Here is a 16,128-nt window from a genome sequence, read left to right on the forward strand (position 1 = left end):
TGATATATATATAGAGAGAGCTGTAACATTTCTTATAGTAAAAAAATCTTTTAGTAAATTTATTATTATATCATACTATTGAGCATGCTCAAATATGTTTGTATTTGGATTTCATAAAAAGGCTATGTCTTAGTACGTATAATGTATGATAGTTGAAAATCATGATAATATCGTGAAATTTGTCATAATAACATTTAAAATAAAGAAATAATAAATAATATATACATAATATACATATACATATACATATATATATATATATATATATAAACAAAAAGATAAATCGAGATGGAATCTAATTCTGTACAGAGTATAATTACAAAAGTGCGAGCAAAATTTAAAGATGTTCGAAAATTGTTGGATGATGTTGACAAATCTACAATGGAAAGCAAACCTTATAAAATAAAATATCAAGCAATTGAAATGTTCAAATCAATGGAAGCAGATTTGATTAGCATTTCAGAAAATATGTCGCAAGAAGAACAAAGAGAAAGAGTTATAATGCTTGCTATGATTCACTTAAATCGTGGTTTATTACATGCTGACACGGAAGAATTAAAAGCAAGTGAAGAACAATTTATGGAATGTATAAAATTATTGAAAAATAAAGAATTAGAACCAGAAGCTATTATATCAGTATTAAGTGCTTTAAATCAATTGGGTATTATATGGTCTCAATGGAATCAACCTATGAAGGCAAAAAATTTTTTAGATCAAGCAGAGAAAATTTATAACAATTTTATAAATATTAATAATCCCTGTAGAGATCCTATTAATATAGCTCAGAATTTTGGTATTGAACAAATTAAAGATGAACTAAGTCCTAAAGAGGTATTAGAAAAAGTTAATACCTTAACATTATATTATCTAGCTCAAGTATACAGTTCTTTGAAAGATCATTGTCAATCTGCAATATATTGTCATATGACTTTGCGGAAGCAATTAGGTCATAATGAAATTGTGCAAGATTTAGATTATATTGATTGGGCATTAAATGCAGCAACATTATCTCAATATTTTATGGAAAATAATAATTTCTTTCAAGCAAGACATCATTTAGCAGCAGCATCTTACATATTACAAAAGTATAAAAATATATTAGAACAAAAATCCAAAAATAATGAGGAGAATGAAACACTTGCAGCTGAATGGGAAAATTTTAAACATAGAAGTGCAGATGTTGCTAGATGTTGGGCTAAATATGGAATTTTACTTATGCTTTCATCGAAAGAAAGACTTATGCAGAAAAATGAAACAGGACAGGATAACAAACAATTAAATAAAAATTCAAAATCAAAAATAATTAATGATTTAAGATTCAGTATTTTAGAGAAAGAAATAAAACCAATTACTAATCAGATAACTGATAAATATTTATTAGATTTTGATGATGCTAGATCAGTTTTCTTAAATACTCAAAAATGGTTAGAACAAGCTAAAACATATTATACTTTAGAAAATCATGCATCTGATTATATATTAATTATACAAGATAATTCTCGAGCTTATAAATATTTGTCATTCTTTGAAGAACATGAAGATAGACAAGCAAAAATGCATAAAAGAAGAATAGATATTTTAGAAAATGTTATCGCAGAATTAAATCCACAATATTATGAATCTGCCTGTAGACAAATTTGGATTGAATTAGGAGAAACATATTCCGATATTCTGGATATAAAACTTGATCGTTTACGATCGTCTGATGAAAAACCTTCACCACAAACATTAACAAAAATTAATCATTTAGCAAGAAATTCTATAAAAAATTTTCAAGCATTTCTTGATTCATTACATGTTCGTAATTCTAATTTCGAAATGCAAGAATTTTCTGACGATGTGATGCAACCAGCTTTATTTTCTTACTTTCATCTTGGTAGATTATACAATAAGATAATAACTCCTGATAAAACGATTCAAATAAAAAATATGCAAAATAGTATCAATGCATATAAATTTGTAATTGATTATTGCGAAAAATATCCCAAAGCAGCTGAAGTAATGAAAGTTGAATTAAATTTGTGTAAAGAATTAGTAAATTTATCAATAATTAAATCAAATCATTATCAATCAAAGTAAATAAAAATGATATAAGAAGGAATAATGTTTAAATAAAATTAATAATATTCAATATGTTATTTAATGGAATTCTAAATTTAACATATTTTATATAAATTGTTTTGAAATAGTAGTTTTTAAAAGCAAAATATTTTCATTTTTTCTATCTTTATAATTGTGACAAACTTCATTATCATTTTCAATTGTATTATAGTTATTTTATAATAATAGAATCATTATAATGTATAAAATAAAAATATGTATTACTAACATTAATAAAATTAAATTATAAAAATATATTTCGCATGTATTTTATATTTTTTAAAAATTATATTGTATTATATTTTTTAAAAGTAAATAAATTATAAATTTATTAAATTTATTATTATTAGAATTTTTGTTAATTTTAACTTATTTTTCTTACAAATAGAGATAAAAGGTAATTAAATAATTAATGCTAATTATAAGATAATTTTGTATTTATTTCATAGAATAAAAAATCACTTCTTTTCAACTTTTTTACTGGTACCTGTAGCCTTTGTTTTCTTAGCTTTCTTTTTTAATCTGTAAAATGCATCTGTCCTTAATTTGTTTCTTATTTGTCTTGCTTTTCTTAATTTAAAACGATCAAAATCACTAAGTTCCAGCCGCTAAAATTAAGTAAATATATTTTTTATTACTATGTACAAATAACTTTTTTTTGTTATTACATAAAAGATATATAAAGATATTATAAAGATATATATATGATGATTTAATATGTATATTATATACATATATAATTATACTCACTTTTTTCTTAGCTTCAACCTTTCTTGCCCACATAGTTTGTTTCCAAAGGTCATTAATATTTGCAGCTTCCCATGCTTTACGTACAACACGGGTGGATCCAGTATATGGGAAACGTATACGGAATTTAGTTAAATGAAGATCATTTAATCTCATTTCACAACGTGGAACATTTGAAGAAGGTCCATCAACTAAAACCTAAAAAAAAAAAATTAAAATTTAATATAAAATATTATTATTTCCTTAATATATAATTATTAAATATTTTGCATCAGTGAAAGTATGTTGACATCAATTATATCTCAGTCGGCAATTCCTATCAAGATATTGGATCATCATATATTATATTTAACTTATATCTATAATTTATATTAAATAATTTTTAATTTAATATTTAATAAAAAATATAATATATTTATAAAATTTTATTTTACCCGATTTTGATCAATGATGTCTACAATGGCAACAAGTTTACCTTTGTGCGGCCCATCGCTCACATAAGCAATACGACCAGATTCTACAAACCTTTGAAATGGCTATTTAACAAAAAAAAAACAATTATTTTTATAATAATGAAAAATTATATCATAAATTATAAATAATTTTTAATTATTAATTTAATATATTTATAATAATTTAAAATACATACCATGTGGTTGAAAACTATGAAAAATGCAAGATTATATTGAATAATTTTTATATTTCTTATGCATTTTCAAGAATAAATAAATATAAATTAAATTATAAAATATGTAAAAACAATTTTTTTAAAATGATAAATTCATAATACTATAGATTTTATGAGCAATATCAATAAATTTAAAACTACGCTACACTTACCATGGTTTACCGGAAGCAAAAGACCTATATAATCTATAACCGGATTAAGCATTGTTGATACCAACTGATAAAAGTAATTTTTCAAAAATTTAACTATTCAAAAATTTCCTAGATACAATTTATAAAAAATAAATAAATAAGTATTGATTTATTTTGTATTAATTAAAAAAGTAATAAAAAAATATATATCATTATATATCATTAAGTTCGATATAATTCATAAGAAATGGCAAATTGTTACAAACTATTCATTTAAATTGAATTTAATATTTAGATATTAAAAAGAAAAGAATCTTTATTTATACTGAGCTTGATACTTAGATGTAAAAAGAATATTTTTATATGTGATATTTTACAATATTTAATGAAATATATATATAATTTCTAATTTTATTATTTTAAATCGAAGACTGCAGAAAATTTTCGATTTTTGCATTAATATTTTAATTTGTGTGATACAAAGATTTTGAAAAGTATTAAATCTATCATATACTTTGTCTGTGGTATAACAGTTGGAAATATTTATATACGATATAATATTTATATAAATATTTCTTATTAAAACATCTTTTAGTTGTATTTAAACAGATAAAAATATTAAAAAATGACTTTAACGAATATAGATCATACAAATTATACAATAAAATTTAATTATATAGTAGAAAAATTACTCGTATTGACAAAGAATTATGAAACGAAATTAATTAATAATTATCTTTGTGTTCTTAATAATCTTGATTATCGTTATTTAACAGATTTAAATAATGATGTAAGTTATCATACGATGTAATAAAATAATTTGTTTTATTTTAATTAAAATATAATGCAAAATTTATATATGTATATATAAACAAATATATTTATGTATATATTGTAATAATGTTTTAGGGAGTGCAATTATTAATTAAACAATTATGTAATATCGTTACATTTGCAGAAACAACTTTGATTCAAAGTTTTTGCAGATTTTTAATCAATATAATTCAAAACAATATTAATTTTCAAGAACAAATATTTATACATTGTAAACAGTGGTTTATAGAAGTTTTTAAATTTGCTTTATCTATTACGCATAATGATATTCTTTTAGCTTTAAAAAGTTTTTTAATGAATAAACAATTTAATGATATTGATGTAAGTATATATTTTTTAAAAAATATAATATTTTAATTATTATAAATATATAATATAATATAATATTTAAAATACTTAAAATAAAAATATGTATTTATAGTATTTAAAATTATTGATTGAAGATGATCAATTATTAAAAAAATATTTAAATTCATCTGATGCACAATGGAATGAAACTCATTATTATGCAATTAATTGTTTAGAAGGAATTTTGATGAGTGACAATAGTGTTTTTATAACAAAGGAATTGATATATACCATTAAAAATATTACATTAAATATTGTTTCTTCTTTGTATATAAATGATAATAAATATTATCATACTAAAGTAAGTAATACATATAAAACAAATTAAATTTTATAATGTTAATTACACATTAAATTTATAGATATTATGTTCATGTTTACATATTCTGCAAATGATAACAGTTAATGAAGTATTACCACATTCTATTGACTTTATGGGTGAAATTTTGGGAGTTGTGCAAGCATTTTTATTTTATGGTCTTAAAGATTATTCTCCTTTAAAACCACAATTACTTCGTCCAGCAGTAATGAATCTTCCAGAACGAATTCATGTAATTCCTAAATGCAAAAATTTAAAAAATCATAAAGCAAAATTAAGAAAACAACCTACTAAAAAAGTTGTTACAGAAGTAAAGAATAATATTGTATTAGAATCCAAAGGAATTAATATATATTCAAGTGATTCAGATACCTCAGATACTGAAAATAGTAATTCTATTATTATGGATTCTAAAATAAGATTAGAAACTGTACGATTACTTCAAGTACTTATTGAAAATTCACCAAGTCGTGAAATATTTGGATTTTGGCCACAAATTATTGCTACTGGATCACGCAATGATGCTAGAGTATTAACTAGAAGTATTTTAAAAGAATCTGTATCTAAAGTGAAACAACATATGTTAAGTACATTAACAGAATTATTAATTGATGTTAAACCTTTCTTAATACATGCAGAAGAAGTTGATCAAATGTCTTTTATTACTTTTTTTGGTACAGTTTGTCTAATGATTAAAGAATTGCATTTTACTTTATCTTTGATCTTAAATAGTGAAACAAATGTGGCAGTCTTAACACATGGTTTAAAATGCGCTGCTGCTCTAATTCAGGGTACACCATATGCACGTTTGAAAACAGGACTTGCTACAAAATTAATGAGAAATTGTAGGCCATATATATTTTACAAAGGTATTCTTATTATTAATACTTTTTATTATATTTTTATTAATACTATTATTATATTTACATTTTTTTGTAAGAAATAAAATGTTATATATATTTTTATTTATTATATAGATCCAACAGTTCGTGTTGCCGCATTATCAGCTTTTGAAGCCATTGCTTCTTGTGATCCAGTGACTGCAGAAATATTTGAAATACTTGGAAAACAATTAACTATAAATAGAGATCAACTATGTTTAAATACTTCAATTGATAAAGCAGAAAGAAATATAGAAGAAGAAAATAATGAAGAGATTGATATTGAAGATCTTAAAAATAATTTGACAAATGAATATAATAATAAATTATTCAAACAGACAAATATCTGTTTTCTAATTCATGTTTGTTTAGAAAATATATCAAATAAGGTATACATATATTTTAAGTTAGCAATTTAATTATAAAAAAAAAAATATTTAAAATAAGAAATTATTAAACATAAATTAAGAAATAAATAATGATTTATCTGATTATAGACAATGAGTACACCTGTTCGTCTTCAATCATTAAAATTAATTGGTAGAATGGCATTTAGTACTGAAAGTCTTGTATTTTCACAAATAGAATTGATTACAATAACTTTAATAGAAGTCATACAAGATTCTGAAACACAAGTAATATTACATGCTTGCAGAGCTCTAGAAATTATGGCTGGTTGTCTCATGAATATTGATTTAGAAAATAATAATGCTCTGATATTTTGGAATATTATATTTGATCCTATAATATCACTTTTTCAACATCCACAAACAATAATAAGAGAAGCTGCATGTGATTGTTTAGGCAATATTAATTCTATTGTATTTGCCCAACTTCAAGTAAGTATTTATACAAATTAAAAATTTAGATAATTTATATAAATATATTTTTATATAGTAAAACATTTAAAAAAATTTATTTAAATGATTAATTATTTATGTTGTTATTAAATATAATAAAATAATAAATCATTTAAGAAAATATTTTAATCTCTTATAAATATTCTTTTAGAGAAAACAAGCAATTTTAATTATTACAGTACTATTTGGTACAGTACATGATGAAGAAAGTGCTGTAAGAGCTGCTGGATTACGAGCACTAGGAATGTTAGTTACATTACCTGCACTAAGAGAAGAAACTGGATTTTTAATGGATCTAGCTGATATAGTTTGTTTAACTGCTGATGATAAAAATCTCGGTGTTCGTATCAAGGGAGCATGGGCGTTAGCTAATTTGTGCAATTGTCTTTCTAAAGAAAAGTTAGTTATAGATATATAAATGTTTAACTAATATTTTTTAATTATTCTAAACTATTTTATATTTAAAATCATATATTAATCTTATATAAAAATTTTAATTTTTTTATAAATTTTTATAAAAAAAGAGATTATGAAGATATTGAACCTATTTCTTTGGAAATTTTATTACCAAAGATATATCAAATCAGTATTAAAGCATCTAAAGACAATGATAAGGTAAAATGCAATGCTGTTCGAGCCCTTGGGAGTATTTTATATTTATGTTCTAACAAACACATATTGAAAGATACATCACCAGGTTTAGAGACTTTGATAAGTTGTGCTACAGTAGGAAATGATATGAAGGTATGTAAATTAAAATATATCAATTAAGTACATAATTAGTAATTTGAAATACAATCAAAAAACTTGTATTTCATATCTTATAATTTGAAAGTTTTTATATGCATTAATTATTTTTACATTATATTAAATATTATTTTAATTTCTTTTTATTATTATATTTTATGTTTTAATATTTTTCTATATTATACATTAAAGGTGCGTTGGAATGCATGTCGAGCTCTGGGTTTAGTTTTAAGTAATAATCCAGATAGTATATTACCATCTTCTTGGCGAGTATGTAATAAATATAATAAAACTTTAGTTTTTTATATTACAATTAATACAATTTTTTTGTTTTAGTAGGATCAGGTATTTCCTGCATTATGCAATCTAATTTGTAATAGTCCAAATTTTAAAGTGCGTACTAATGCAGCATGGGCATTATATTCTTGTAATTCCTATGGAAAATATATAATAATTTTATGGAAGAGTCTTATTTTAGCTTTTGAAAATTCTCAATATGTACCGAGTTATATTGAGTATCCTCATCGTGATGCTCTTATTCAACAAGTAATTAATATTATTATTAAATATGAAATCTATAATAATTAAATATTAAATCTATAATCGAAATTATATATACATAAATATTATTATGTTTTTAGTTGTGCCTTACTCTTAGTCATGTGGCTGCTTATACAGAAGTATCAGATTTACAAAATCTTTGGGCAGAAATAAGTGAATATATAAATGATGTTTCTAGTTATATAAAACAATTTCAAGTATGATTTTCTTATTTAAAAAATTAAACTATTTATTAAAATATATTAATTTTATTAATATTTTATCATATTTATTCTAAATTTTTTATTCTAAATATATAAAATATAAAATAATTTTTATTAATTTAAAAATTTGTGTTCATACACAAATACATATTTGTATATATTTTTTAGGAAATTATTGTTCCTGAAAAAATGGGAGATATAATAAAGGCAAAATCTCAATTGGAAAAATATATGAAAAATGCTATATTATTAGAAGAACGAAAAATTGCCCAAAGTTTAGCAAGCATTTTTGAAAGAACTAAACGATTTGATAATTTAGATGATATTATTTTTCAGAATAATGTATAGTAAAAAATAATTAATATTTTATATATATATAATATATTTATAAATTAATTGTATACTATAATTGTAGACATGTATATACAATTATATATATATAATTATATTTAAACTATGTAAATATTGTTCGCGGCTGACAAAAAACTCTCATCATAGAGTCAAGACAAATTTTTTTTTTACATGATTTTATTGATATACTTTCAATTAATATATATATGCTCATTTTTATGAATATATGAATTAGATTCATCTAATTAACTAATCATAAATTCATTATTCATTAAAATCAACTAATTATATTTTTTCTAAAAAATTTTTTAAGTCGCGAACAGTATATATATATATATATATGTATATGTACATAATAAGCATATAGAATGATTCTAAATAAATATTTTAGAAATAAAGATTATATTGAATTGAAAAAAATTTGTTTTTAGGAAATAGATAGAAATAATAAAATATACAAATGTAAATGCAAATGTTACATATAAATATTAAGATAATTTTTAAATTAAATAGATTTTTTAAAATAATACAACAGTATATTTATCAGTATGATAAAATATAAAGAAAATTATTATATTATATAATTTTTAATATTGAATTATTTTTATATGGATTACATTATATATGAAATCTATAAATTTTAAATATATCATTTATATCATTTATTATATATCTATATATTAAATATGTTTCAATTAACTAAAATGTAAACATTTTATAATTTTTTTATTTAAATAATTTCCTAAATTTTACTTATTAAATGCCTATAATATCTTTTTCAAAATAATTTTAGTCAAAAAAAATATTAAATTTTAATATTAAAATATTAAAATTAAAGTCACAATTTTTTATTTATTAGTTTAATTGTTATAATTACTGATTTAATCCAAATGTTATTTATTTTTGTTAAGGAACTGAATTGTTTACATTTATATCTATATATTCTATATTACTATTAATTTTATTTTTATTTGTATTTGCAATAGAATTTGATTCTTCGGATTGACTAAAATCTTTTGAATTTAATATATTTTTAACTATTTTATCATTTTTATTATTTAATTCCTGTTTATTTAAATTTTCTTCTTCTGAAGAATATATATTATTTTCATTCTTGCTATGTTGTTCTATATTTGTAGTTTTTATCTTTTTTTTTTGTTTCCATTTTTGTTTTTTTTTTAATCTTTTTGCTCTTTTTTTTGCAGTTATTTCCTTAGCTATTCTTTTATTTTCTTCAATTTTTTTATGATATTCTGCATCTAAAAGTTCCTAATGAAAACATGAAAACAAATGAAATAAGGAAATAATTTTGTATTATTCATTTGTATATTTAATCTAATAAAAATAATTTTTATATTTAATAATATAAAGTTTAACTCATGTTAAATAATTATACTTTAAAAATTATATATATATATATATATATATATATATATATATATATATAAAATCATGAATAAAATTATTTTTGTTACCTTATGACCTTTTTCTTGAATAAATTTTTGTCGTGCATATTCTTTACGTCTTAAATGTCTATATACATGAAATTCTCCACTACCAGCACCAGCACTACTACCCATTACATTACGAACAAATTCTGGTACTGTAGGTGTACTTTTAGCTTTAGGTCGTTCTGGTAATATAATAGGTTTTTCCTATTATAACAAATAAATAAATAATATTTTATATTAACAATATTTGAAAAAAATAAAATCAACTTAATACAGGAATCAAACATTATATGAATATATTATATGAATATACATTTATATATTCATATTATATATTATCAAAGTCATTAAGAATATGCAAAAAGATAAAAATGATTTGTATAACACTTTTTGATTCGTTTGAAATTAAAAAAGAAAAAAAATAAAAATATAACTAAAATAATGTTTTAATATTTTAATATTTACCGGATTTTTCATCAATTTTTGAAGTTTTAATCGTTGTAAATCAATTGCTGTTTTTGCAACAACAGGTTTTTCTTCTTCTTTTTCTTTATTTTCTGGCATAATGATATATATTTTTATACAATAAGAAACTTTATTAATTTTATTATAATTTTTACATTTGTTATCAAACTATAATAATAAGAGGTTACATACACGATAACAAAAGTGAAACGTACAATATAAAATCAATACATTTAGTTATAGCAATTCTTTACATACAAAACTAAAAATATAATTAATTATATAAAAATATATGAATATAAATATTACATAAGAAATTTAATTATAAGAAATACTAAAAAATATATTTTTTCATAAATAATTAATAATTTAAAAATATTTTATAATTATATATTTGTATGATTTTGTATGACACTATATTATTTATTATGATACTATTTTTATTTATGTATACTTTATATATTTCTTTCACATAAATTATATTATATTATATTTTTAATATAAGTTTTTCTTTATTATTTTATTTTAATTATTATTTTATTATTAAGTGTTAAATTTTATATTGTTTATTAAATTTTGTTTATTACATTTAGAGATAAACCTAAGAAAATTTAAGTACTAACATTACAATGATTTATTTTGATTACAAAATTTATTTGAAATAAGATTTATTCAAATAATTAATTATAATTAGTAATATTTTTATTGTAACTGATTTTTAATAGTCTTATTAAAATAAATACGATTAAATTAATACAATTTATATTATAATATATTTTAATATGTGATGTGAATACATATTATATATTATTATATATTATTATATTTTATTATATGAAAAATATTTATTATAATAAGAATATAAGTATATTAAGAATATAAGTTTATTAAGAATTTTTTATTAAGAAAAGCACAATTAAATCATTTATTTCAATATAATTTTTCTTAGTAACTATAGTAACATATTACTAATAATTCTGAAGTGATCCAGTTGGTAACAGTAATAGTAGCAGAAGGCTTTCAATATTGACGCACATTGACGCTTATTGAGAATCCTGTAATCGTCGAAGACTAACAAAATTGTATTGTCAAATTCAAAGTGATTTTCACGAGACAAAATATATTATTGCATATTCTAAAAACAATGTCAGAGACGATAATAGACGAAAGGTAATTTTTGTAAAATTTTAAATTAGGTATGCTTTGATGAATATTCAATTTTTTGAAATATATTAAAATATTTTGTAGAGTAACCGATGAAATCGAAGCATTAAAAGCAATTTTGCTTGATGATGAGTTAAATATAAAGGAAAATGATAGGTAAGTTTTTTCTACAAGAAATTTGATATTCGTAACCTAGTAATTGAATCAATTGTCATTTTAAAACTTTTAATCATAAATTATAGAAATTTAATTTATAACAAAAATATATTTTTTTCAAAAAATAAATATAATAGTTTAAAATTACTATTATAAATATAATAGTATATGATTTATAAAAATTCAAATTTAATTGCAAAATAATAATTGTTAATTTTAAAATTCAATGAATATATTTCTTAAAAAGTAAAATATATTTGAATTTGAATTTTAATTTTAAAAATTAATATTAATTTTAAAAATAAATTATAATATATTATAATAATAAAATTATAACTATTAATTTAAATTAATCTTATATAATTTGAATTATAATTTTTTTGAATTTATTAATTCATTTGAAAATAGTATTATATTTATAACATTATGTAGAATTATTTAGCATTATTATTTTAATTATTTATATTATATTATATAATATTTAGCAATTATTTATCTTTTAAATCTATATATTTATTAATCATAATGATGTTATATTCATAATTCTTAATATGATAGAAGATCTTAATATTATAAAATCTTTATAATATTAAATCTTTATATATATATTAATATGTTTATAATACTTAATATTGTTTTTATTATTATTAATTATTTATTATTAATTTTTATTAATTATTATAAAAATATATTATATAATTATTATAAAATATATATTATATAAGTTAATAATAAAAAACAAAAATTTGTTTCTGCAAATATATAATTATATATAAATTTAAATTTTCTAAAAATAAAAAAATTTAATTATTAAGAATTAAAATATTCAAATATTTAAATATTGTACATGTAAAAGATCTGTAAGACAAAAAAATAATTTTATATGTTTACAATTACTATATTATTATATAATAATAATTGTTATATATATATTATATACATATTATAAATATATATATTATATACATAATAATTATATACATTATTATATAATAATAAATGTTAAATATTGTAATTGAAATATGTAGAACAAAATTATTTTTATAAAAAGAGTTATTAGTTTACTTTTATTATTTTTTAATCTATTTATATTTATTTTTTAAATACTATAGAGAGAGAGAAAAAAACATATGTTTTGTATTATATTTTCTATTAATTTAATATTTAATTATTTTATCATTAATTATGTGTATAAAATTATTAATTAATTAATTTTAAAATTATTAGTTAATTTATTGTTAGTTTTATTATGAATTATGAAAATCAATCTTTTTTCAGAGGCGAACCAGAATATATTGAGACTGTATTATTTCCTTCAACTGGTGAAGATTCACAGTCTCAATATGTTTGTGTAACACTGATTGTTCAGTTACCTGCTGGATATCCTGATATATCACCTACTATTAATCTCAGAAATCCAAGAGGTTTGGATGAAAATACTGTAAGACTTATGCAATCAGATGCAGAAGCAAAATGTAAGAATTTTATAGGTCAACCAGTTATGTTTGAACTCATTGAGGTATGTATTACATATTAAAAATAATCAATTTGTAAAATATTATGATTAATATATTTTAAAATAACAATATATTAAAATATATTAAAATATTGAGTTATTATATATTATACATTATTATGTTATATATTATATAAAAATAATATAATTATAAATATAAAAAAAATACATTTTTTTATATTTTATAAAAAAATATATTTTTAAATTTTATTACTGTTGAAAATATTTACAATTTATATTGTTATTTATTAATTTATTAATTATAAAACTATTATTTTAATAATGTATATTCATTATATTAATGTGATATTATTATAACAGTTAATAAGAGAACACCTTACAAGAAGTAATCTTCCAACGGATCAATGTGCCATATGTTTGTATGGTTTTCGAGAAGGAGATGAATTTACGAAAACTGAGTGTTATCATTATTTTCATTCTCATTGTTTAGCAGCACATGTTGCTGCTGCAGAACGATATTACAGAGAGGAGCAAGAAAAATTGCCTCAATGGCAACAAGATACTACTAATAAATTTCAGGTATAATATTATTTAGTTTATACAATTTGATATAAATAAAGTTGAAGTATTAATGACCATTAAATATTATAATTTTAAAAATTATATTATAATTTTATAGGCTATATGTCCTGTATGTCGAGAATCCATTAATTGTGATGTAGAAAGTTTATGGTCTGCTCCACCTCCAATTGATGTTGAAGCTGCTATCGATTTTTCAGTAACTGCAGAATTGAGAGAATTACAAAAACAGATGGCAGCATTATTTTTAAGGCAACAAGAAAGGGGTGGTATAATTGATTTAGAAGCTGAAGGTGTAAAAACATTAGTTCGAACAGAAGATGAATCTGGTGCTACAACCGAAGGACCCAATCCTCCAGGAACTAGTGTAAATACCTATTCAGTGCAACCTGTTAATCAGATGGTATGTTAATTATATGTTAATTGTATTGTAGACATATTTTTATAAATATTTTAATTATTTTAATAAAAAATATATGTATAGTTGGGAATAGAATATTTGTGATGTTTAATTTTACTAATATACAAAATTATATATTATATAAAATAATTTAATGATAAGTTGTTTTCTTTTAAATATCACAGTCAAAACAATCTTCACATCAAACTCAAAATGCTCACTATCAATCAAGACAACTACATCATAATTACCATGGACATAATAATCATGGACATCGAAATAGAGGTCGTGGACGAGCTCATTATCGTCGACAATTTGACAGACTTAGACAAACGGAATCTACTCCCAGATGACAATGGGTTCGAGATAAATTATTTACTGTCTGGTCTCCTATTTTGCTAAATGTATACAATAATATGAATAGCATTAGTAGCATAATTATGTATGTATTATATAACAATTATTTAATTTTAAATTACTTTTATATTATGATATTATAGGTTTTATTGTTCAACAACATTCCCGTTATAACGTAATGGCGTATAAAATGGGATATGTTAAAACTTCCAAGGACTGTCTGTGTAGACTGAAGCCATGGTGCTCTTTTAAACGATCTACAATCGTACAAAGTTAGTTCTTTTTTTTAGTATAAATATGTATACAGAGCTGTAAGTACTGTAGCATATTACAAATAAATAAAAAAAAAATATATACGCAATCAAAATAGTATTAAAAATATTTTATACTAGTAATTTAAAATTTAATGATCTCAAAGCATAAAAATAATATGTATCACTTCCAAATCAATAATTTTCAAATAAATTTAAAATATTTCAAATAATTTATAATACTCATTTTCATGTAAAAATTTATTAATAATATAGATCGTGCTATATAACAGAGCAGACATGGATCAGTATTTAAACAGATATTTGTTTATTCCTTTTAAAGGAATCAAAAATTTAATTTTTGCTCTATGCATACAAAAGCAATGTAAATCCTTAGTAAAAATATGTAATGCTATTATATATCAAATTTAACATATGAAATATACCTTTCAAGAGTTGAGAATTTTGATTTAATGCATGAATCAACCACTACTTCTGAAATTATTCAAACAATGCACATTAGCATATTTTCAATGCAGAAAATTTTTTCCATAAATATGTAATATCTATATTTAATATCTATATTTAAAGAATGTAAGTTACTTTTGTAATTTATTTGTATTTAATTTTACTATTACTTTATTTTTAAATATCTTGAAGAGATTTATTGTAAATATTTCTTTATTATATGCAAAAGAAGATTTTATTAATATGTAAAAATCTTCTTTGTAAGTGTGATATTTATAAACAGTATAAAATAAGAAAAAATTAAAAAAAAATAATTATAATTTTAGATCATTCCAATTCAATTAAATTAAGATATTAATTTTGTCATAATTATATAATTTTTTTAGAATAATAAATTTGAATTAAAATTAATTATACATTATTAAAGCTATTATGTCCAAAAATGCTTTTCTAAATGTCAAAATATATTAGTAAAATTATGTAAATTTCGTCATAATTAATTATTACCTATTTTTTTTAAATAGAATATGAAAAAGTAATTTTATGCATTTTTTATAATTTATATAAATATATATATATATGAAATATAC

General features: G+C 20.1%; 5 protein-coding genes across 8 annotated transcripts; 3 read left to right on the forward strand and 2 right to left on the reverse strand.

The window, feature by feature from the left end:
- Positions 1–142: 142 nt before the first annotated feature.
- On the forward strand, positions 143–2,108 carry LOC100578513 (KIF1-binding protein homolog). Its single transcript, XM_003249940.4, has one exon. It carries the CDS (start codon positions 289–291, stop codon positions 2,077–2,079), a length of 1,791 nt encoding a protein of 596 aa, XP_003249988.1. The 5' UTR covers positions 143–288; the 3' UTR covers positions 2,080–2,108.
- Positions 2,109–2,519: 411 nt separating this feature from the next.
- On the reverse strand, positions 2,520–3,784 carry LOC409290 (60S ribosomal protein L14). Of its 2 annotated transcripts, none has more exons than XM_006561926.2 (4): positions 3,688–3,784; positions 3,282–3,383; positions 2,851–3,045; positions 2,520–2,708 (listed from the first exon to the last, which is right to left on the reverse strand). In XM_006561926.2, the coding sequence occupies exons 1-4, from the start codon at positions 3,688–3,690 to the stop codon at positions 2,559–2,561; spliced, it is 450 nt and encodes a 149-aa protein (XP_006561989.1). In that variant the 5' UTR covers positions 3,691–3,784; the 3' UTR covers positions 2,520–2,558. The 2 variants fall into 2 exon arrangements, with proteins under 2 accessions (XP_006561989.1, XP_016773437.1); XM_016917948.2 differs by lacking the exon at positions 3,688–3,784 and adding an exon at positions 3,497–3,518.
- A 479-nt stretch (positions 3,785–4,263) lies between these two features.
- LOC100577369 (HEAT repeat-containing protein 6) lies at positions 4,264–9,184 on the forward strand. 2 transcript variants are annotated; one of them, XM_003249936.4, is made up of 12 exons: positions 4,277–4,456; positions 4,576–4,821; positions 4,922–5,149; positions 5,211–6,036; positions 6,145–6,437; positions 6,546–6,887; positions 7,060–7,307; positions 7,433–7,652; positions 7,848–7,925; positions 7,995–8,201; positions 8,297–8,413; positions 8,588–9,184. In XM_003249936.4, exons 1-12 carry the CDS (start codon positions 4,292–4,294, stop codon positions 8,765–8,767), a joined length of 3,150 nt encoding a protein of 1,049 aa, XP_003249984.2. In that variant the 5' UTR covers positions 4,277–4,291; the 3' UTR covers positions 8,768–9,184. The 2 variants fall into 2 exon arrangements, with proteins under 2 accessions (XP_016773368.1, XP_003249984.2); XM_016917879.2 differs by lacking the exons at positions 8,297–8,413; positions 8,588–9,184 and having other exon boundaries at positions 4,264–4,456; positions 7,992–8,037.
- Positions 9,185–9,655: 471 nt separating this feature from the next.
- LOC107966055 (PRKR-interacting protein 1 homolog) lies at positions 9,656–11,023 on the reverse strand. The gene is made up of 3 exons (XM_026445618.1): positions 10,687–11,023; positions 10,246–10,425; positions 9,656–10,039 (listed from the first exon to the last, which is right to left on the reverse strand). The coding sequence occupies exons 1-3, from the start codon at positions 10,783–10,785 to the stop codon at positions 9,677–9,679; spliced, it is 642 nt and encodes a 213-aa protein (XP_026301403.1). The 5' UTR covers positions 10,786–11,023; the 3' UTR covers positions 9,656–9,676.
- Positions 11,024–11,650: 627 nt separating this feature from the next.
- LOC551842 (E3 ubiquitin-protein ligase RNF25) lies at positions 11,651–15,205 on the forward strand. Of its 2 annotated transcripts, XR_003306171.1 has the most exons (7): positions 11,651–11,856; positions 11,935–12,006; positions 13,285–13,525; positions 13,844–14,062; positions 14,163–14,465; positions 14,648–14,866; positions 14,963–15,205. XR_003306171.1 is itself a non-coding variant. In XM_624227.6 (6 exons), exons 1-6 carry the CDS (start codon positions 11,831–11,833, stop codon positions 14,813–14,815), a joined length of 1,029 nt encoding a protein of 342 aa, XP_624230.1. In that variant the 5' UTR covers positions 11,651–11,830; the 3' UTR covers positions 14,816–15,205. The 2 variants fall into 2 exon arrangements, 1 of the variants encoding a protein (XP_624230.1); XM_624227.6 differs by having other exon boundaries at positions 14,648–15,205.
- The last annotated feature ends 923 nt before the right edge of the window (positions 15,206–16,128 follow it).

This window comes from Apis mellifera, linkage group LG1 (genome assembly GCF_003254395.2).
Source record: "Apis mellifera strain DH4 linkage group LG1, Amel_HAv3.1, whole genome shotgun sequence".
Taxonomy (NCBI): Eukaryota; Metazoa; Arthropoda; class Insecta; order Hymenoptera; family Apidae; genus Apis; species Apis mellifera.